The 22,947-nt window shown below is 31.6% G+C and overlaps 2 protein-coding genes across 4 annotated transcripts; one reads left to right on the top strand and one right to left on the bottom strand.

The window, feature by feature from the left end:
* Positions 1 to 1,478: 1,478 nt before the first annotated feature.
* Positions 1,479 to 6,457, top strand: LOC105203962 (rab proteins geranylgeranyltransferase component A 1). The gene is made up of 11 exons (XM_011172925.3): positions 1,479 to 2,263; positions 2,362 to 2,428; positions 3,042 to 3,233; positions 3,320 to 3,506; positions 3,585 to 3,822; positions 3,931 to 4,153; positions 4,233 to 4,439; positions 4,533 to 4,657; positions 4,734 to 4,891; positions 4,995 to 5,165; positions 5,446 to 6,457. Exons 1-11 carry the CDS (start codon positions 2,215 to 2,217, stop codon positions 5,620 to 5,622), a joined length of 1,794 nt encoding a protein of 597 aa, XP_011171227.1. The 5' UTR covers positions 1,479 to 2,214; the 3' UTR covers positions 5,623 to 6,457.
* A 588-nt stretch (positions 6,458 to 7,045) lies between these two features.
* Positions 7,046 to 21,962, bottom strand: LOC105203961 (gamma-aminobutyric acid receptor alpha-like). 3 transcript variants are annotated; one of them, XR_005574381.1, is made up of 14 exons: positions 21,795 to 21,958; positions 18,263 to 18,278; positions 17,805 to 18,037; positions 16,850 to 16,917; positions 16,209 to 16,429; positions 15,679 to 15,761; positions 14,115 to 14,314; positions 13,942 to 14,029; positions 13,515 to 13,675; positions 13,037 to 13,207; positions 12,531 to 12,682; positions 10,680 to 10,952; positions 9,772 to 10,496; positions 7,046 to 8,855 (listed from the first exon to the last, which is right to left on the bottom strand). XR_005574381.1 is itself a non-coding variant. In XM_026139094.2 (11 exons), the coding sequence occupies exons 1-11, from the start codon at positions 21,815 to 21,817 to the stop codon at positions 10,727 to 10,729; spliced, it is 1,626 nt and encodes a 541-aa protein (XP_025994879.2). In that variant the 3' UTR covers positions 10,540 to 10,726. The 3 variants fall into 3 exon arrangements, 1 of the variants encoding a protein (XP_025994879.2); XR_005574380.1 differs by lacking the exon at positions 18,263 to 18,278 and having other exon boundaries at positions 21,795 to 21,962; XM_026139094.2 differs by lacking the exons at positions 7,046 to 8,855; positions 9,772 to 10,496; positions 18,263 to 18,278 and having other exon boundaries at positions 10,540 to 10,952; positions 21,795 to 21,817.
* Positions 21,963 to 22,947: the final 985 nt, after the last annotated feature.

The following is a 22,947-nucleotide window of genomic DNA, read 5'->3' as shown; positions in this document are numbered from 1 at the left end:
CAATAAGCATCCAGCATAAAGTCGCCATATTGATTTACATAAGATTCCCATTGGTCCAGAGGCCTTATGCTACGCTTATGCTATGTTATGTATTTCATGTGCGAGGCCCTTAAGGGTGGCGTCCCATAGCATAGATAAGAGCCTTGCACATGAAATGCATAACAGAGCATAAGCGTAGCATAAGGTCTTTGGACCAATGGGAATCTTATGTAAATCAATATGGCGACTTTATGCTGGATGCTTATTGGTTCATCGGTCTTATGCTGTGCTAATGTATGTTATGCATTTCATGTGCGAGACCCTTTACTGCAAGATTTTGTCCGGTAAGATTTTGTCCAGCTTGAATTATAGAGGGTGCTTTCCAACAAGAGTGCCACAGTGTGACACAGTGTCACACAGAGAGACACAGTGTAACACAGTTGTGTAGTCTAATTGGAACAGATAAGTTACCAAACACGGTCACTAGAGTGCGTAAAAGACTGACTTACAATTAGTAAAAAACACAGATTCGAATTGAATCAGAAATCTATCCGTAGAAAATCCAGACCCGTTAAAAAAGGAATTTTACATTATCCAACGTAGGAATAACTCCTTTACAATGCCAACAAAAGAATAAACTTGCAAATTAATTCGATGAAATACGTATGAATAATGAATAATCAACAAATGCATTGTTTCTTAGGCTTATACAATTTTTTAAATAAAAATAATAAATATTGATTACCATCTAAGAATTCTGGGTCTGGTACGTTATTTTCGAACACGAGACATTTTTAGTAAAAATATAAGTCCATTGTGCTAATTTAAAAATGTAGCATGTAAAGAAACGAAAGGTTCAAACTATAATTTTAATTTTGTATGTTAAGGCGACAAAACATAACTGAACATGACTAAAATATACCAGTACCACACTTGAAAAAATAATTTATTTGTCCGATGTGTTGGCACTACTGATGGCTGACACGGCCAAACTTAAGATTGAGCTGTGTTTTGCAGTGTCACTCTGTGTCTCTCTGTGTCATAGTTGGAAAGCACCAATGTAGACACTGTGTTATACAGTGTCGCCTGTGTCACTTGTTGGAAAGTAGAGTCCTATATAAAGAGAGAAGCGACATTGATGTCCGAAGCTCTGATTGGTAAAATGATTGATACTTGATTGGCTAAGCGAGCAGCCATATTGTGACCACAGCTGTTTGCAGAATGATACGAATGGTGTTTGATGACGTTAGCGGTCCCAAAATGGCGGTGGAGGACTCAATTGGATACTGAAGGTTGTGGTGGGGGTTTGATGTCGCTTCTCTCTTTATATAGGACTCTATTGGAAAGCACTCAGAATTTGTCAGATGACGGCGGTGGCGCTCGGATTGAGCGCTCACTGCATTGGTCCTTCCGACCTAGCATTCTATTGGCTACAGTTTACGACACTAGCGCGCCCATACGGGCTACTTTGTCGATCGCAGGATTACGTCTTCTTCTTAGGCTTGTTTTCTATTCCTGCACTAGACTGCACTGGAACGTTCCTTCTTGCTTTCGCTAACTTTGAAAGAGTCGCTGGTTGGCCGTGTACCAGTAAGCGTGTTTGTAATAGAGTGAAAAAGCGCGGTTAGGATTGCTGACGCAATCCTCCTTACTTTTTGTTCAATCATATTCTGTATTCCTATTTAAGCCTTTTGTTTCCCATACAACTTTCTGCAATGGCCAAATCGTCCCTGCCCTAAACACTGGGGACGGGTGCCAATTTTAAAAGAAGAAGAAGCTAACTTTGAAACATCTATCTATTTCATTTTAAGTGTACACTTATTTAGAGAGTTCAGGAACAGAAAACAAACTGCTTGCTTCTTCCTTCGTCCATGTTACTTGCAGTCATCAAATTTTAAAATAAAATGCGGTATCAGCACGACAAAACTTGTTAGACTGCAAGTGAATAAGTGAAATTGTAAAGTGTAATTGAATATAAAATAATTAAATATAAAATATAATATAATATAAAATAAGTTTTTTGCAAGTTTTTTTGAAACTGGAAGAATAATCGCCACATGTTTCCTGAGTTTTGAATAATTTCGTGCTTCCAACGTTATCTGCGTCCGATATAATTCAGTGGATTTATAATTTATTCGCCGATACTCCTTCCCCCGCGCACCTTAATCGTCGCGTACCTCTGTGATCGCATTGCACTCGATCAGTTCAGAGGCGGCCGTCGTGGGAGAGGCAACCATGGAGGACGATCTGCCGACCGAATACGATGTGGTCGTCGTAGGAACAGGTATTGATTTTTATCATGACGGAACGGATCGCGCGTCGCGTTCGCCAGCAGAAATAAACCTTTTCGCCGGTAAACCCCGCTGTCATGATTTTCGACAGGTATGACCGAGTCCATCGTCGCCGCGGCGGCAAGCAGGATCGGCAAGAGGGTTCTACATCTGGACAGGTAATAGTCAGATGCCCGGCTATCTTTTCCTCCTTTTTTCTCCTAGACCGACGATCTGTCACCTGTCAATCTCATACACACGTTATTTGAAATGCTTTTGACATATGTCATGGCAGTTAATTATCAATATTTAATATTTATATTTAATGTACAATATTTGCTAATATTTAATATTTCATTAAATCCTCAAGATCCTACCATTGTATGGAACAATTTTGTATGGAATAAATTTGACATATCATTTAATATCACAAAGGCAATTGATTATCAATATATAATATTTTTGTTTAATATTCAATATTTATTAGTATTTAATATTTTATTAAGTCTCAAAGAAACTGTCATAATTATATTGAATTAAGTTTGTTGTGTTAATATGTATTTGTTAATTGTGAAATATTTTTTTAAGAATGTTAGAACTATATAAAAGATGATCTCATTTGAGGAAAGTAGAAAAAGTAGAGCAGTATCTTAATTGAGTTTTTATCATGCCTTTTTGTTAGAGATAAAAAAATTTTTTTCCATCAGCTTCCTGATATGATATGATAAACTATTTATAATCAAGACATTATTCATAAATTATTAAATAAAGTGTTTACTTATTCTTATTTAGCAACGAATATTACGGAGGGCTGTGGGCTACATTTAATTTCGATGGCTTGCAAAAGTGGATAGAAGATTTAAAAAGTGTTAAAAGTAATACTAGGAATACAAATGTTGATTTGAAGAAGAATGAAAAATTTTTGAAGGCTAGTGACCAATATTCCACTGTTGAGAACATTGGAGAAATCTGGTATATTTCCAAGTAAGTAATGAGCTGCATACATTTATTGCTCAATGATTTCAGATAATATCTTGTATATTCTGACTAGCCTTCTTTTTTTCCTACAGTGACGCCGACCTACCTGATGTTTCTTCGAAGGACACCCAGACTGAGAGTTCCGGGGATAGTGCCGCAGTTGAGGGTGTGGAAAAGACTGATCAGGACAAGGCAGACAAAAAGGAAAATGTGAAACAATGGAGCATAGACCGTATCAAGAAGGAGTATAGAAGATTTAATATCGATTTGGCGCCTAAAGTGAGGGATTGCAGATATTCAGATACGCGCATTTATTCTTAATGTGCACATGTACATGATACATGATTTTTATTGCAGCTATTATTCGCCCGTGGTGAATTAGTAGAACTGTTGATTTCTAGCAACATCGCACGTTATGCTGAATTCCGTGCAGTCTCTAGGGTCGCGACTTTTATGGATGGTAAACTTACGCAAGTTCCTTGCTCCCGTGCCGATGTGTTCGCTAATAAAACGGTTAGCGTGATCGAGAAGAGAATGTTGATGCAGCTTCTAACATCCTGCATAGAACAAGGTGCCGATAGTCCAGAGTTCGATGGTGGGTAGTCACATGTAAACATATTGTACAAGTATTATATTTTCTTAATTATTTAATACCTCATTTAATAATAATAGTAATAATAATGTTTACCTTTCTCTCTTACAGGTTTCCGTGATAAAACATTCTTAGAATATCTTAATACGAAAAATCTTACGCCTATAGTACAGCATTATGTTATGCAAGCTATCGCAATGGCGACAGACAGAACGTCATGTAGAGATGGCGTTAATCGTACGAAGCATTTTCTCAATAGTCTTGGACGTTATGGAAATACGCCCTTCTTATGGCCTATGTACGGAAGCGGAGAACTGCCTCAATGTTTCTGCAGGTGCGTTTCTGTAAAAGTACCTTGAAACCTTTCTTCTATTTTGCAGTCACCTAAAAAAACGATATTTTGATACTTTCAGACTGTGCGCAGTCTTTGGCGGAATTTATTGCTTAAAGAGACAATTAGACGGCGTGGTAGTTAGCGAAGATAAATGCAAAGCCATTATCAGTGGAAGACAGAGATTGGCTTTGGAGCATTTAGTTGTAGGGCAGGGACACTTGCCACCAGAAATCGTAGCCTCTGAGGGAGAAAATCAAATTTCGCGCGGAATTTTCATTACTGACAGGTACTTTCTTTTCATGTGATTTCTTACAATTTAAAAAATGATATGCATACGCTTAATATATTTTATTTGAGATGTTACCTTTTGCTTCTACAGGTCAATTATGCAAGGTGAAAAGGAAAGTCTAACTCTTTTGTATTATCCGCCAGAAAAATCCGACCAAGAAGCCGTTACTCTAATCGAATTGGGACCATCTACTAATGCATGTCCTCAAGGATTGTGTATGTGTAACATTAATGCGAATTTTTTCAGAATCAGTTTGATTTATATCCGTTATACATTTTCTTTTTTCTTTAGTCGTAGTTCATATGACGTGCAAACGTACTAAGAATGCAAAGGAGGATCTAGCATACGTTGTGAACAAGTTCCTAAGAGCAGAACCGCTTGACCCGAATGCTGTACGTAGTTCTGATTCTCATACTCAAACAGTTTCTCCTGATAAACGACACCTTCAGGTATCTTTACAAAAATTAATTTTGATTTTATGTAGTGTAAGAAGTAAAATGTAAATATTAAAATTGTATGAAAATAAAAGTAATATATCAAATTGAATAATAGGATGACCGACAAGAAAAGGAAGCAATTGAGTATCCAGTACCTCAAGTATTATGGTCTCTGTATCTGAATTTACCTGCGAGCGACATTAAATTAAGCGAGTCTGCACCAAGTAATATACACCTATGCTCTGGACCGGATCTTGAGCTCGATTTTGACTTTGCTGTGAATCAGGTATGTATTGATACTATAAAATGATAATACAGTATAATAATTATATGTATATAACATAGTAATATAACTAATAAAAAATAAAATAGAAAATTATATTTGATAACTAATTATAAAATATAATTTTCCAAGTACTTTGTAATTTTGATCTAGATATATTTACTGCTATACAGTACCGGTTTTTCCAAAGTTAAATCGATTTGAATCAATTGAATCAAATGATAATTTTTTAATAAATTACACTAGATTATCTTTTAAAATTCTCATTTTTTTTTGCTTACAGGCTAAGAATATTTTTAAGTCTATGTATCCAGATGAAGACTTTTTACCACGTGCACCTGATCCAGAGGAAATTGTTTTGGAGGGCGATGAAGCGCCGGGTCCAAAATTCGAGGTCGGTGATATGGTGGAGGGTGAAGAGAAACAAGACGTTGAAAAGGCCGAAAAAGAAGAAGAATGAACGACTACCATATAATGCTTTTGCGTCTCTATTGTCAAAAAGCAGACAAGGCTTTCGCGCCTTTAGTGTCTTTTATCTTCATCGTTATTGCATTTCCTTATAAACGTATTCGAAAAAAAAGAAAAAAAACACGAGATACAGATTGCGAAATAGTAGTAACGAGAAGTTTCACGACATTAACGTTATTTGTTAATTGTTCGTACACTTTTACATATTGCTTTTTTGTTCATTTAGAATATTTTTATTGTTGAAGGATTGTTTATTCCTGATTCATTTCTCACAGTGCTTTTAGTGCTTTTGCATTTCACATTTTACTAGTAAAAGTGAGCTTTGGCAAGAGAAAGACACAGACTCGTTAGAAGAGCACAAGTGCATTTACGAAAGTGAAAAGTTTACGAAATTATCATTGGGTTGATATATATTTTATACTGCGATTCAAACGTTATATATGTATTTTGTTTTATTTAATAATTTTTTCTGTGTAATTAAACAGCAAGAATAAAAAAAATGCAGATGCATTTTGAAATCCATTTTAGGTAGATGTAGTGCTCGTAATCACTAGACTTAAAATATACTTTGTACACCGTATAACAATACCATCAGAGATAAGAATGGGAAGATATGTGGTGTCACGCTTTGATACTTCAGTAGATATTGACAGCATTGCATATCGCAATTTACATATAAAATATTGTATGTGCACGAGCCATTAGTCATTTAGATAGACATCGTGACATATTGGGATTAGTTTGTATTACATGCATTATACATCAATGGATATACCTTTAATGCGCTGTCATTATATATCTGTAATAAACATGAGAGAAAAAAATGATTCGATTTAAATGAATAATTGATTTTGGTATAATTTTCATTTTTAGGGTATCATTTTGGAATAATTTCTTTTTCGATAATTTTGTATTATGTTTATATTTGTGAATGAAAAAAGAAGCACTATAGTATTTTATCAATCTTTTACCATTTTTATGCTATTGTACTCGTCCAACGTGTTTGTAGCTTAAATAAGATATAAGAGTTAAATAATTTTAATATCTTACTTTCTTGGATCACTTTCTTAAATCACTTTCTTAAATCACTTTCAGTGTACCACTTATACATACTATAGTTTGTCTTCATGAAAAAGCAATTAATAATTTATTTTTGCTTCTGCAAGTGAAATTATAAAATACACAATGTTCATAACTCTGAATGAACTACATTTCTTTTCTGTATAAGTCAAGAGAAATTCAAGGCTATGAATAGCATTCCTTTTCTATTTTAATATTTATATCAAGTGTAGATAATTTTTTAAAGACATTTTTTTAATCGTTTTATATTTTGCAGATACTTATTTGCATAAAGGTTTATTATTATATCTTTAGGAATATATAGGAATGGAAAAAAGATTTTTGAGTTGTTGGTCATTTTTTTTTAATTCGTAGATGTCAAAATAATCATATATTTTTTACTTTTATAATAGTACATATAACTTTACAAAGATGGAAATGATAAACTTTTTATGTTTTATTTTCACATTTCTAACAAATATTTTTTATTCCAATTTAGGTATATACAACGTTCATATAATTTAATAATATATTAGAAGAAATTAATTAAATCATCAATTTTCAGATTTATCTCTTAACTTACATCTCTCTCTCTCTCTATTTACAATGATAAATCTCTCTTAATTTGATATATTAGTATATTAGCAATGTTATTTTATCATAGCATTTTCAAAAAAAATTATTGCTTTCTTAAATATATATTTATTTTTATTTATATATTTTTTCTATACGGCATATTCTCTATACAAAAAAATTGTGAATTTTACAATCCAACATATCGACATATAATTATAGCACATATAATTGTAATAAACTAATACTTCATATTTTTTCGTCGATATACTACAAAATTACTCGCCGTACATTCTCAACGTCAAATGTCCAATGTAAATTATAATCAATATTAAAAAATGTAAGAAGGTACATACAGAAAATTATTATTAAAATTGTAATATACCCATAATTACACTTTAATTTGAATTTAATATAGCAGGAGTGTGCTTCTATCCTTTTTTTCTTCCCAAAGAAAAAAAATTTATACCATGATTTAAAATTCCTATTTAAAAATACGAATGATGAGAAGCATCTTTAAAAAGACTCAGCAAACGAAAATGGTATGAAATGGATAGAAATGAATTTGAATTCATTTTTGTTTGTTAGAGGAAACGAGCACTTTGATTCAGGAGTCATGCAAATTTTTTTGACAAATAAAACGTAAATAGAACTTAGATATATTTTAGTTGTAATTACTGTTTCAAAATTGGTCGTAAGTTTATTGTTAATTTCGCCTAATGTCAAGTATTAATTATAGCCTGCATTATATGTAACTTGATACATATATAAGAATTTAATTGTCATAAAACAAATTTAAGAACTAAACTAATAACAGATTGTCAATTTTCGAAATTTAATTTTCAGTCTTGGACTTTGTTTGTGATTCGCAGTGTTGTATCTCTGCTTTGGTAACAATTTGACAGATTTGCATTTTAATGTCCGCTTGTACTTCATTAGGTAAATTCAACACGGTCTGTGCCATACTCGCAAAAAATAATTCGATACTACTCTTATGAGATTTGGATATTGGTTTAGTATGTAAATCACTACTATTATTACTACTTTTGTTACTATCAATACTACTGTTCATACAATTACTACTTCTCTTTTTCTTAGTAACCGGCAGATTTTCGGTATTACTATTATTAATACTCTTTTTACTGCCGCTATTGATGTTACTGTTGACAATGTCAACATTTCTGTCAATTCCTGAGACAATAATCCGATTTGGTGGTTCAGGCGTACTCGACATGGATGGTATAAATTTATGCCTCAGTATCGAAGTGGGTTGTAAGGGTTTCGGCCGAATCGGTCGAAAACGATCCTTTAAACTGATTTCCGGAGAATAAACGTACTTTTTTGGCACGTATTGCGTACTTTGCACTTTTTTGGGTCTACCTCTACGTCTTCGCGTTGTGATGACATGCTGTTTTTCCATGGAAACTTCCTCAAAATTAGCATCCTGATTTTCAGAACTGAAATCTTGTTCAGGTTCCATCTCCTCGATTTTGACAATACAATCAATTTCCTCATACGTTTGATTTTTATTGTCCATTACGAAACTTTTACTTCTTCAAAATTTCTTGACTTTGTTTTAATTAGTCTTTAATTCTGCAACAAAGAATATTTTATACCATAAAATATATTTCTTTCTTATCTACTTTGAATCAATAATTATAACACTTTTTTTTAAGGAAAAATGAAGACTTGTAGTTATGTTAAGAGCATTAGTATGTGATAACTAACTTGTAATTTCAAGATAATATTTTAAATATTGTGATTGATACTGCGAGTGATCAAAATAATTCATTTTTCCAGAGACAAAGGATCTTACAGATGCTAGTTAGCATAAATATTATTCGATTTGAATTGTTTAAGTTTTGTAATTTTGTTGTCACTAAATTAATTTCTTTAAGTAATTATATTTTATACTGTTTATACAGTTCTGAGCTATAGAGTTTAGTTGAATATTAGCATTTGCTTTCTTTTCTTATATGGTTCACCAAATTAGTGCACAATTATTAGCAAAACTGTATTTTCAAAATCCATATAAATTTCTCTTAAATAATAAAATCAAGTTAAGTTAGATTTAGTTGTATCAAATTAAGTTATATCAGATTAAATTACAGATGCTTAATTCTTGTTCATTCATAGAAAATAAACTTGGACAAAGAATTAAAAACAATTGCATCTTCATTATTTATTTCTAAAAAAAGAAGGAAAAAATAGCTTTTGATTTTTTCAGATGTAATATATTTGTGAGCAGACATCTTTGTTCATTCTTTATTTTGTAATAATGTTTGAAAGTTAAATTGTGTATGATAAACTTTTTGTTGTTTATATGTGTAGAGAAACTTTTATACAGATACATCTTTTTAAGGATAATTTTATGAAAAAGCAGACACGAAGAAGGGAAGGAGCGGGGAGGGGGAAGAAAGATGTTGATTCGTTAAAACTGAGATGCTATTTGAGTATTTTCTTGTCGTTTCATAAATGTGTGTGCGTATGTATGTAACATCACACGTACGGATTCTCATGTTGAACCAAAGTGCCATGTTTCGGTTGTATCCAACCACCATGTTGCGAACCGGTGTGATTGTGAAATGTACACAGAAAAAATGCGTGATAATTGCACACTGCAATTAGAAAACGGCTATCTTTTTTTTCTTTCGATGTAGTGCGCCAAGCTCGATTTTTCCTAAAGTAGCTTATCCACACAGCAGCATTGCATCAATTTAGAAACCAATTTTTCGAAACTGGATGTAGCAGATCGCGAACCACGCAAAACCTGGCAAAACCACGTTCAACGGAAACAACAGTTGTGCAATTGTCATGTTGCGGAGTATCAAACACACAATTGGTTTTTCGCCCAGCAAATCAGTCGCAGGCCTTGCATGTAGGGGACTCGACGATTTGTTCTGCAGAACGAGTCAAATGAATATAATTTGCCAGTTCAACCGGATCTGAAAGTAAGAGCCAATCGCGTAACCGTTAAATTTGGTCGCTCGACGAATAATATCGCGCTCCTATGATGATGTTGAAGAGTATTCGATAAATTAATTTCTCGTTCATTGTGGGCAACTTTGAGGGCGACAGCCATTTGATTACGTTGCAATTGATCACAGCCACTTACAGCGCAACTTTTCTTTAGGAGCAATCAGAATATTTTATATTAAATTAGCCAATTAGCGACGTAGAGATCGGATGTCACCCTTGAAGACAGCAAGTTCTGAATACATTTTCATGGGTTCTCTGAAAGTACTTAAATGAAAATAACTGAGATAACTAAAAATAATTATGGTACATAGATATTTTATCGATATAAATATTGGAATAAGCTTATATATTGCAATATTAAATCTATGGCTTAATATATACATTACGTACGAATTTCCGATTAATAATTTAATTTTAAAGATAATTCCACTTCCTTACATTTCACAATATACTATATGTTTGCCATTATTATTATTGATATTTCGTTAATGGGAGATTGGCGTTATCGATCCGAATGGCGGATCCTGCCACTTAAACTCCTCTTGATAGGTAACGTAAACTACCCAGTAGCAGACATTCAGCAGACCAAAAGACGCGGGGAATACTATTCGCGCCACTCTGTCGATGTAAGACACGCTGTTTATGTGCCTTCTTGACATACGATAGCCGCATTTTCGATAGTTACTAGCCGCTTCTCGCTGCCGGCGACGCCTACAATTTTAAATATTAATTATTACCGCATAATCTCTTTTATAGTCAATATAAGACGGAAAGAATTTTTCGTATATTTTACTGCAATATTCGCTACAAATTTTACTATGTGTGGTGATAAACTTGAAACAATTCGGTAACCAAAATATTACGTAAAAAATATCAATTATAAGAATTTTTTAAATATCCAAAAAAGACATTTTAAAACTGCTTAATAAAAATTATCATGTGACATTGTAAAATATTCTAGGCAAAATTTTTACAAATTGAGACAAAATTTTCTTATACATATAATGATATACAATTGTATACAAAATTTATGTATCTTTATATGATAATGTATTTAATGTTATACATATCGTCTTTTAAAAAATGTTTAGTAGGATTTAAACTCAGGACCTCTGGATTACAAATTTTTTGCCTTATGTGATACGCTGTTTTTTATATCGATATATGTTATATATTGTCTATTTATAGTATAAACAGCACACTAATCAATTCTTACTCTGCTGTATAGTAAAATTATCATGTAAGCAACTAGTCGAGCGAAAATATGCTACATTGTAAAATTTATATAAGATATATGTATGTTTAACACTACTATAATTTATTTTATTTAAAACAATAAAGACTTTTAAACTGTTCAACATATTTTAAAATTATTGAAATTTCACTATATTGTTTAGTAAAAATAATCAAATATACTTCATATTTTACTGTGTTGTAGATGGTTAATAAATACAGAAAATCTTATAAAATTCTTCAAAATACATTATTGTTCTGACTACTGATTTTCAGGATAAATGTTATAAAAAAAATTTTTTTCTGTAAATTTGTTTGTTACTTAGAGTCATCTAATTTGAAAATATAATATTATAATTTAATATAAATGTAATGTTTTTCAAAATTAACTTTTAATTTAACTTAATTTAATTCTAATGCAACTGAGTTAGTTTTTTCATGCAACTTTTAATATATCTAAATTAATTTTAGAAATATATGAAACATCCACTTTTGGCCACAATGGATCTTGGCGCATTATTATTATTATTAATAATTGATATTATATTTTAATTTTCTAAGTTATTAACTTTAATTTTTCTAACCTTGTTGTATAAAATGTTTCATAATTTAAAACTTTAATATAACAAATTAGTTTTTGTTAATTACTTTATAAATGTAGTCAAAATAATACATGGAAAGAACGGTTTGCTAAAGTATCTCAAAATTTAGTTAGATACAGATCTGATAATTTTGGACCATTAAAATAATTGTGTAGGACAGTTAAATTAGTTGCTGGAATGTCAAAACATTTGGCAATCTCGCTCATCACACTTGAATATCCTACGTAACTATTTTGACTGCTCAACAAAATTATTTTCAGATCTGTATCTTACAATTAGTTAGTTTTAGATACTTCAGCAAAAACATTCTTTCCGTGTAGATGATAATAATAAAACAATAAAAATAAAGATATAATAATTAAAGTCTTTTAAATTGCGATAAAAATTGAATAGCTATTTTAAAATATTACGTGCTCTATAAAATTTGTTTTCTTAGTAAGCATACATAATGTACCTGAAAGCATCATCTCCTGCTAGGCAATAAAGAAATTGCCGCCATATCGGTAAAATAAACTCAGTTTGCGTCTGTCTCTCCATTGTCGATGGTTTCGAAGAAATAGCGACTGTGATAGAATGGCAGGAATCTCGTTCGTATGTGACATCGTCCTGTCGAAAGTGAAACTTGAGTAACTGATATTTCACATGAAATTTTGATATTTCACAGAATAATTTTAGGAGAAATCATAAAGGATTCGTAAAGAAAAAAAGAAATCTTTAGTCTAGTTTTTCAATAAATTTGCAGAATCAATTTCTGCATTTTGATCTTTTCTAAATTAAGTTTCTGTGAAGTACAGCAAATTTAATTAATTTAAAAATTTTTACAGCAAGGCAGAAGATGTAAAAATTTTAAAATATCTGAAGAGCTCCTATATTTTTAAAAATTTCTCGGATTTCTGTCTTTGACATTATTTAGAATGACTTTATTACAAATTGTAGCAGTTTTTAAAATATAGAACTAACGCTATATAATGCTGATATAAGAGAACCACGCTTTTTAGTATTAATCTCCGGATGAACAGCCTGAGGGCTACAAGAAATCATCGATCGAAATGTATCCTCGAACTCCTCACCCGCGATGTCCTTCCACTCTTCCCATTCTTCGTCGTCCAGAGGAATTTCGCCGCTATCAATCTGAAAATTAATCAAAATTCGGATAATATTAAATTAAATTTCATCTTTTTTTTCCACGTATGTTTTTATTTCAAGTCGCACTGAAAAAAAAATTTGGATATTATTTGAATAATTTTTTTCTAAATGCAGCAATTTTATTGAGCCAACATTATGTAACGTGAACACAAAAAACGTGTAGATCAAAAATACATGTTACAAAGATAAAAACATACTTGGAGATCGTAATCATTTTATATGTCTTTAGAAAGATATATTGGGAATTATTCTTCATACAAAAAATCCATTGGGAAAATATCGCGATTACCACCTTCGTGAAGTAATGAACACCGGCGAACTCCAAGAGAGTGGCGATACAGTAACCGAAACTCATCAGTAGAAACCAATCCAGAGCGGTAGCGTATCTAACTTTCGGTAAATCCGTTCTGGAATCGAGGCTTATCGTCGATAGCGTCAATACAGTAGTGATACCTGGAGAATTTATGATACAGTGTTATCCGTGGGGTTGAATATTCTATTTAGACGTCGCAGGCGCACGGTGCCTAAGGTCTGTAAGATTTTCGATACTCATAAAGGAGAAGAAATCAGGAAAAGAGTGCTGAACAAGTATAGAATTTTCTTTACGACAAAGGGTAAATCATGAAAGCGCAGAATGATGAAAGTGTGAAGAAAAGCGATGGAAAGGGCAGATTTAAAAATTAATTGTAACGTGATACTTATTCATTGTAAGTTGATACCTAAACCCACTCGATCGCTCGTTGCCTCGCGATGAATCCAAAAAGACACCCAACTCAGCACAACTATCAAAACACATGGCACATAAACCTGTAGATGTAAAAAAATCTTTTTATTACATCGTATAAAAGAGATATCTGCTAATCACTTTTTACTAAGATTTGTGCGTGTTTACTTGTATGAGAAAATATCCAGTGTGACGTTGCAAGTTGAAGGATACTTGCAGTACCGAGAATTCACCCTCGCGACGGAAAAATGTAAGATTTCTATACGGCGAGCCCATTAAATCGAATTGCGACAATGCCATTCCGGGCATAAAGTTCACCGACAGACCTTCCTGCCATTCGTAAACCAACTGTCCCGATGTGTACGCATCTAACAAGTAGAGAGTAATATAACAACATAATACAACTAAAAAAATCGTCTTGCAAAATACTAATTGTTTAACAAAATACTAGAAGCATTTTAGAAATATGCTGAAGATACTCGCATTTATTTCGATGATATTCTAGAAATATTCCATTTATAAATTTTATAAATATGAATAAATGAATAATTAAATAATTAATCATCCCAAAAATATTTCTCTCTTATATTTATCTCTCGATTATCAATCTTAAACATCCGGAAGTTTTTCAATTAGAAATATTTCAGAGACGGTTAACGAAGATATCCGCATTTTCTTATAATATATTAATAAAAAAAATTTTATTTTAAAAAACCTAAAAAAAAATTCTTCAAAAAAAAAGTGATTTTTTTTATCTATAGACTAGACGTATGTACTTATAATAGATAATCCACAGAATTTATAATAGATAATCCTAGACACTTAATGTGTCATACTTATCCTAGGATTATCTATTCAGTGACAAAAAAATACCCAATAAGCGTAGCATTGATCAATTTATTTCTCTTTTTTTTATATGTGTTCTTCGATTATGAATCCTAAATATCCAAAAATTCAACATACATTTGTCAAACAAATCTTTTATGATGCCTTATCCCACTCGGATATTTCTTTAGCCAGCCTGAATACAAATGACTAATCTCAAATCTCGAGTTCCGAAAAAAATCGATTACTAGCACGCTTATAATAATAAATTTCGATATTACGTCGTATCATAAGCCATGATGTGGTGGCTGTTATGACAGAAGGCAGAACCCGTAAAGCCGAAACGTAAAGGAATATCGAATTTATTGCGATCGTAACTTCGGCGTGGACGATCGCGAACACTCGCTGAAGGATAATATCAGAACGTTATGCACGTGAAGAATAGCATAACGCGCGAGGGCATACGAATGAAGTACTATTTGTCCTGATTTCTTTACGAATTATATTTCTGCAGCATTGAATCTTGAAACACAAAAATTCTGTGGATATCTCCAAATGATTTGTAAACTGCAATATAGGAACGAAAAGGACCACGACTTACTAAAATAAACGAAACACACATACAAATTTCATATCATATTGAGAAAAGAAGAGTTCGTTACTGAAGAGTGTAAACAAACTAATAAATGCAATATAAAATAAAATTGTACAAATAAAGATTATAGTGATCTGTATAACTTCTTGTTTTTTGCTAAGTAAAATTAGAGAAAATTGTTTATTAATTTTAATTTTATAATTGTAAACTTTTTAGTATTTTTTTTAATTAAAAAATTTTTTTACATCGTAACACTCATCTTCCCAAGTTGCGATATTACTATGTAATCACTTAAAAAAAGTCGATACATACAGCTTCCCATTATTAACGGGCAAAATTGTCGATCCATAGGAAAGTTTCTCAACTCCATAGGACATTTGGCTTTAATAGTGAGCCTGCATTACGAGACAATAAAAAAGAATAATTAAAAAAATGATTAAAAATAGATATAGATTATGATATTATAAAATATGTAGATATATTACTTAATGTTTTATATTATCCTTTTGATTATATTATAAATAAAACGGCCTTAATGTATCTAATTCTATCTTTCTATATATTTTTTGTATAAATTGGCTTTTAAAAAAATTTTAATTGTAACTACTTTGAAAGCAACAAAAGTAAAACGCTATATTTTCGTATAATATTTTGCAATGGAATATACTATTAAGCACAGAATTAAATGTTTTCATCCATTGATCGCGTGTATACGTATACATATATTTTTTTTTTTTTTTTGCAAACGTATACGTTGATATTTGCAAAAGAAGTCCGAGAATAGTATTGACGAAATCGGATTCGATTTGCCACACAGTGCGTAAATTCACGCGCGAACAAACCTCATGGAGTATAATATATCGCCGTCCTGGGAGATTCTTAGTAATTTGTTCGGCACAGTGATTGTGTGCACGTAACTATGCTTGCCGTTGTAGAAATAAGTATCTGGACGCCAAATCCTCTCGAGCATTTTGATGCTGAGGCTGAGGGACTTAATCGGGCCCAGGAAGCTTAGACGCGAGTCGCGCCACGACTGCCGGAAATAACAGTCCATTGAGTAATCCTGATGGAAGGACACGCTGCATCAAGACTTTTATACAGATTCGCAGGTAGATAAGATAAGAGTATCGAGTCTGCCTACTAACAACAATGTACGCGCACCAATAAACAGCCGATTAAAGATTATTGCTAAATAGATCAATTTTTACTTCAAATTAAATGTAACATATATTTTAAGTATTGCATTAGGCTTAAATTTATAGAGCTACTTTGCATCAACTTTGTGTCAAGGATATGGAAAAGTAAAATTAATAAAAAGAAAATATAAACATAATGAGATCTCTGTAATAAATGACTGATGCGTATTACAATAATTAGAAATTGATATACTTAGAATATTTTATATAGCATCGCAATAAAAAAAAAGGAAGATGGGGAAAAATAGGTTTACTGGTGCACCTTTCTAAGAAGTTTCGAATCTCACCATATCGAGCTCAGACACTGGACCCATACTTTTAATTAAAATATTAGTTTTGACCACCGTGGGTACGCCTAAAAAAAAAAAAAAAAAAAAAAATCAATAAATACATCAAAACTCCGTGATTTATAAAATGTCAATATCAGCACTCTGGAAAAAGTTGAAAACATATAGATTCAACAAAACAAAAAGGAATACCAAAATAGCTGGCGGTTGTAGAGTGACGATCAGATTTGCTCGAGCAATTAATTAGGATATGCGTTTAAACATAGATATACATTTTTAAATTTAATTTTAATGTGCAACAAACCGTTGCCATTAATTCGGCATTGCATAGCCTGGGGTCCGAATTCTCGATAATTAAAGCAGTTAAACCGACCGTGTACGATCTTCCTCAGCTCTTTGGAATGCAATTATATCCTATATTATTTTCCACCGTATGATGCTGCAATTAGTGTGGGACATAATGCATGATGAAATAGTTTCAGTGATGTTGAGTGACCACAACGCAATATAGCTTGTATTCATAAAATTAACATCAATATTAAACGCATACACACACTTATTGCGTTTGTATGTAATTTATCTGGTGTATTCAATGCTTATATCTTTTTGCAAAAATCAAACTTCTTTAAGTTCATTATTATTAAATATTAAATAAAATTTTCTACACGTAATCTTCTAAATCAATAGTAAAAATGTATAATTAAAGAACTAGAATGCATACATTATTGCATAATTATTTTTAAGAAAAATACGTTTTGTAGAAAAGAAATTCTGCTTACTCTTGATGAAAATATATAAACTTTCAGAAAAGGAAACGAACGATCTGATACCGGATGCATTAATCTATTTTATCTCATTTTTAGTTTATTTATTTTTTATCACTTCTGGATAGCAGAAATTTATTAAGTCACAATTGTGTTTGCAGAAACATTCCATTAATCCTTATTTTTCTTACCTTTACCGTGCGTGGGCAGCTGACTGTTTTCGTAATTCATTAGTAGATTTTCGAGGACCAAGGTGATGTTTTTCGAGACCGTATCGTTCAACGTAGCTCTGGGCATTCTGCTGCCGATTGTCAATGTCGATTCCAGCGATTTGGATGACGGCGCCGCGATGCCCGTCATCGTTTTGGTCTCGAATGCATAATAATGATACTTGTACACAGTGAGTGGCACGAGAATGACGAGGCTACGCATGTAACACAGAAGCGAGTTCATTACTCCACTGACGACGAATATCGGCGTGCAATATTCTGTTTATGTAGAGAATTAAGTGATAAATCTCTTGCAAAATTTGAAGTTCGTATTTTCTTATGAAAATTTAATTCAACTTCGGTTTAAAAATAAACGGTTCGTTATATTTGCGTTCTTGAATATATCTTGAATATCTAACTAATAATAAAATTATACTCACATTTTGATACCTAAGTCTGTTAACAAATGAAGTAAAATGTTGTTGAATTATAATCAGTAGTAGAAAGAAGCTTTGACGATTATAGTATGGCAATTATTGATTTTATCGTGCAAATTATTAATTATACGTAATTTAATTTTATACAGAGTAAAGTACATTTTGTTAGTGCTGTCAATAACTGATTGACAAAAAAAAATTTTTTCAAACAAGATTTTAGTCAGACTAGGTGTTTTTTGTAGTTTTTGACACGCTAAATACAAATTCATAAGTAAAAAGGTTAACATCACGGCAGATTTTTGAGAAAAATGTCTCAGAGGAAGACGATTCAGATTCAGCGCGTCAAAAATTATAAAAAACATTTATTCTGATTATTTGACTAAAATTTTTTTTAGCAACCAGTGTAATTGAAGCTTTTAACTTAACTGTTAATTGTATCGAAAGTACGAATAAATTATAAACAGCTTAAACAGAATAATTAATGAGAAAATTTATAGCAATATGCGATTTCTTTTTGTGTATTAAACTAAAACTTAAAAAATCGAAACAATATTTTAAATAAATAAATAAATAGATAGAAAAGATTCGTAACAAAAATTAATAGAACGCAATATATTTTAAAGAGTGTCGATGTTTGTCAAATTATATTTGACATTATGAATGGGTCCTATATGTCGATAATTGATATTCATTAAATATTTAACGAACATGAGTGCACTTTATGAATTGTATGAATAGCATTGTTCACCGTAGATATTCGATTGGGTTTTAAAGTTGATATTTCGTTCTATCAAGAGAAATGCATTTCAATTCTTATCGATTGCTCGCATTTTAAGTCTGAAAAGAATCAGTTAATATTACTAATAGATCCTGACTTTCAAATTTTTTATAACGCTTTCGTTGCAACGAGAACAATCCCTTTGCGTAGTTGAGAGCACGTGCGATATCTTCCAACAATTTAATTTAATATTTCTAATTTTTTAAATACTAATTTATATTTCTTTGTATTCATATTTATTTTTATTAATTCAAGGTATATATTTTTTTCGCTTTCAAATTATATTTTTATTTAAAAAAAAAGAGAAATATCATATAAATCACTGAAATCGCACAAAATATACGCCCCATATTTATATATCTACTATTAATGAAATGGTTTAGAACAACTTTACACTGTCACGTCGAGTGAAAATCAATGACGCGTTTCAAAAAGATGCGCGCGGTATTCGAGGCTTTTCTTCTCGAGCAGTGTAACGTGACATGATAATGACGTTAACGTTACAAAGATGTTACAAGGAGATGTTATCTGGGGCACGCTGCGTTCTCTCAGCTCTTATGCCCACATTCCCTATCACCCCTTCCGACATAGTCACCGCGAAATAGCATCGTCCGCGTGCCAGAAGTTTGTTCTGGTGCAAGGACCGGACTATCCGCTGCCAATAAACCGCAACTCGTGACACACGCGAGAAGACATCCGCCTGTTAAACGTAAGAGTAACGAGATCTTCTTGCTCTCTTTCGAAATCCTCTACAAAAATCTGCAAATTCTATGGGATATTTTATAAATCTATGTCGGTTTCACAGTGAAAAATGTATAACAATGTAAGGAGGAGCTGTATCCGTAGTCTAATCTTCTTTCAAAATCATCTTTTAGAGTAAAGTCTCAAAATACTAATACGGCTCTGTAATTAATTAGTAACATCTTAAAACAGTACTTAGGAGCATTTTAAATAAAAAAACCGACTGATTACTGTCCTAAGAGTTTCTGAATATACGTTTGATATCAACGAGAAGCCATGTCTAGGATAAGCTTAATATTAATTATGTCCATTTTAATTTTCAAATTTCATTTTAACTCAGCATGCGGAAAAATAGATGCTACATTTCACGTCCAGTGATTTCTCAGAGGTGTTAAACGTTCAAAAATTAAATCAACGAACATGAACCGTTTACATCCGTTTTAATTTTTACTACGGGATTCGAGATACAGCAATGTAATAAAAGCACCAAAGGGGTAAATGACGAGCATCGTTTGAAGTTCGGTTTAAGGCATAAAACGAGGTTGGTATCGCGACGGCAAGGAAAAGTGGAGGAGAGTACCTCTTGTGACTTGCCGATTCAGCAGCATTTACCCGTGGTTCACGAGGGTTTCCTTCGTTGTTTCGAGAGAACATTGCGCTCCGTTATATCATAATCGCGAGATGGTATGAGCATGTTACACCCATTTTTCGGGCAATTCGAGGTGGTCTTCGAGTGGGCCGTACAAAGTTTCGAGTGACGGAGCGAGCCGCGTTTCGTTCATCGAATATGGAGAATGCAACATCGGCAATCGTTTCGTGCAACATAATAATTTTAAGAAATAAAATATCGATGTAATAAAATAATTTTATAAGTAAACCAATCATTAATTTCAAGTAATTATATTAACGTGTATACTTATACTTAAAAAAGCAGTGTTTAACTTCAAGATATTAAAATGTTTTATTTCTGTCTCTGTTTCCTAAATACTTAAAAATATTTTGGTTTTAAACAGTGTTTGAATTTAAAATACTAAAACGTTTAAAATTTAAAATCTTTAACAGCTTTAAATATGTTAGTGTTTTAAATGTAGATGTCGTAAGAATTACATTTTAATATCTTAAAATTAAACACTTATTTTTTAAGTGTAATGAATAACAAATTAAATTTGAGTCAAATGTCTTAAGTTCTTTAATTGTTTAATTTCATTGTTTCAGTCAAATTAATGGCACATATTACAATAATTGCATAGTTGATGGCTTTTACAAAGAAGTTTGCAAAACAAACGATAAAATAATTATTATGAAAACATCTTTAAAAAAATATGACTTGATAGCATTACGATTTAAATATAACATAAAATATAAATAATCAAAATTATTTTTCTTAACTTCTCGCACTTATTCATGATTTTAATTAAATTTAATATGTTTAAGAACAATTAACACTAAGAATAAAGTAGTATTTGTAACTACAATTGCATACTAATAATTACAGTTAAAAGCTCCATTTTTATAGTTATTATTGCTATAATGTTAGTAATAATTTTATGTTCATAGCTTTACCAACTATAAAAATTTTACTACAAATAATAACTTCAAATATTTATAATGCTGAGATATGAATAAAAAAAGTATACATCTTTACATAATAAATGCAATTATAATATAGTGTATATAATTATTTTTTTAACATTCGCTTATTATTTACTGTACATAATAACAATAACTATTAGTAATAATGTGCATATTTAAGACAACTATAAATATATAATGTGCACTAAAAATGACTATAAATTGTTATTAAATGCAATTATTTTTTGTTCTCACAGCAAAATAATATTCATTTATTCCAATGGAGAATTAAGGAACAAAAATATAAAATCGAAGCATTTTGATAACGCTATTAAAATATAAAGCACCGTATTAATATTAAAATAAATGCAAAATGCGTGGCAATGTCCAACTACTCTGCGAATTATTTTTGCTTTGACGATTAATCAATATAATTTTACTCACAATGACAGCTTGCCCGGTGTCATCCTCTCGATGATGACTCGCAATCCGCTTCGTCGAAATTTCAAAGGGTACGTTCGTTGAATCCCCGTTGATGCCCAGTGAGTTTAACACTCGCCACGAGGCGCGACGGACCATTGCGGTGGCCGCGTGGATCTTCCTGCCGCGAACCCCCCTAAGACGCGGACTTACCAGCGTCGCGACGCGCAAGTCCCGAAATCACGCCGTCCGTATATTTGCGCTTAATCCTTTACACGCGTGGTTACCGCGCGACGCGAAAACTTGCGGTCTGAATAATTCGCGTTTTAATTCATTCAATCCTCTTCACACCTATACGGGCTACGTATAGTACGTGCGTATAGTACGTACGGAAAGATAACTTTGAAACTTATGATAAATGGAAAAGTTTGTGCGACTTATCGTGTAGTTTCATCAGCTTAATTCCGTAATGCCGGAAAAGACAAAGATGAGGATCTTAAAAGCTGTAATATTCGGAATTGTAAGCGATGACAAATTTTGCACGTTAAATTTTAAATTTTAACGTTATTATACGGAATAATTTATATTTTTCTAACGTTAATATTATTTTGAATAAAAATTCATTAACATAGATAAAAAATTTTTTTTACACTTTAAAGAAGTTCGTTAGACGTTTTTCTACTTTATAGGTTGCAAGACATTAAAATAACTAAACACTATTTTAAGGACGTACATTTCCTTACAGTGTCACATCTCCAAATACTTGGCATTTATTCAAAATTTTTTAATTTAATAAATTCTTCTATCATTACATTTGAGTTTCTCTGTAAAATTTGAACATAATTCTCTTAATGGTTTAAAGGTAATTTTTAATTTGTTATTTGCTCTGGATTCTTACACAAAATTATATTTTATAGTACTTATTTGCAAATTTTATGAGAAAGTAGTATTATGAATTAAATAACATTTTTTACATTATAAAATATCTGCAATCAAGAAATTTTGCATGTTTCTCTGAACGAATCACACTAAACTCCTAATAGCTATTAAATTTAAATTTACGTTAATTAACAGATTCTAGGTGTGTGCTTCTAATCCCGTAATAATTCAATTAAATATTTTAAGCTTTGTTTAGGTGAGTCATTTTTGTTTACATTCAAGTATAAAATTTGCATAG

This window comes from Solenopsis invicta, chromosome 3 (assembly GCF_016802725.1).
Source record: "Solenopsis invicta isolate M01_SB chromosome 3, UNIL_Sinv_3.0, whole genome shotgun sequence".
NCBI lineage: Eukaryota > Metazoa > Arthropoda > Insecta > Hymenoptera > Formicidae > Solenopsis > Solenopsis invicta.
The sequence above is the reverse complement of the archived record's forward strand: the minus strand, read 5'-3'. Positions and strand labels throughout refer to the sequence as shown.

Bases quoted from the DNA above. Each gene is read 5' to 3' on its own strand.
- LOC105203962 (XM_011172925.3), top strand. From the start codon at position 2,215: ATGGAGGACGATCTGCCGACCGAATACGATGTGGTCGTCGTAGGAACA. The intron at 3,507-3,584 runs GTGAGGGATTGC...TTTTTATTGCAG, and splicing joins ATATCGATTTGGCGCCTAAA to CTATTATTCGCCCGTGGTGA. The intron at 4,658-4,733 runs GTATGTGTAACA...TTTTTTCTTTAG, and splicing joins TGCATGTCCTCAAGGATTGT to TCGTAGTTCATATGACGTGC.
- LOC105203961 (XM_026139094.2), bottom strand. From the start codon at position 21,817: ATGACACCGGGCAAGCTGTCATT. The intron at 13,676-13,941 runs GTATCAACTTAC...TAAATTCTCCAG, and splicing joins GAGCGATCGAGTGGGTTTAG to GTATCACTACTGTATTGACG. The intron at 13,208-13,514 runs GTGGTAATCGCG...ATTAATTTTCAG, and splicing joins GTGTTCATTACTTCACGAAG to ATTGATAGCGGCGAAATTCC.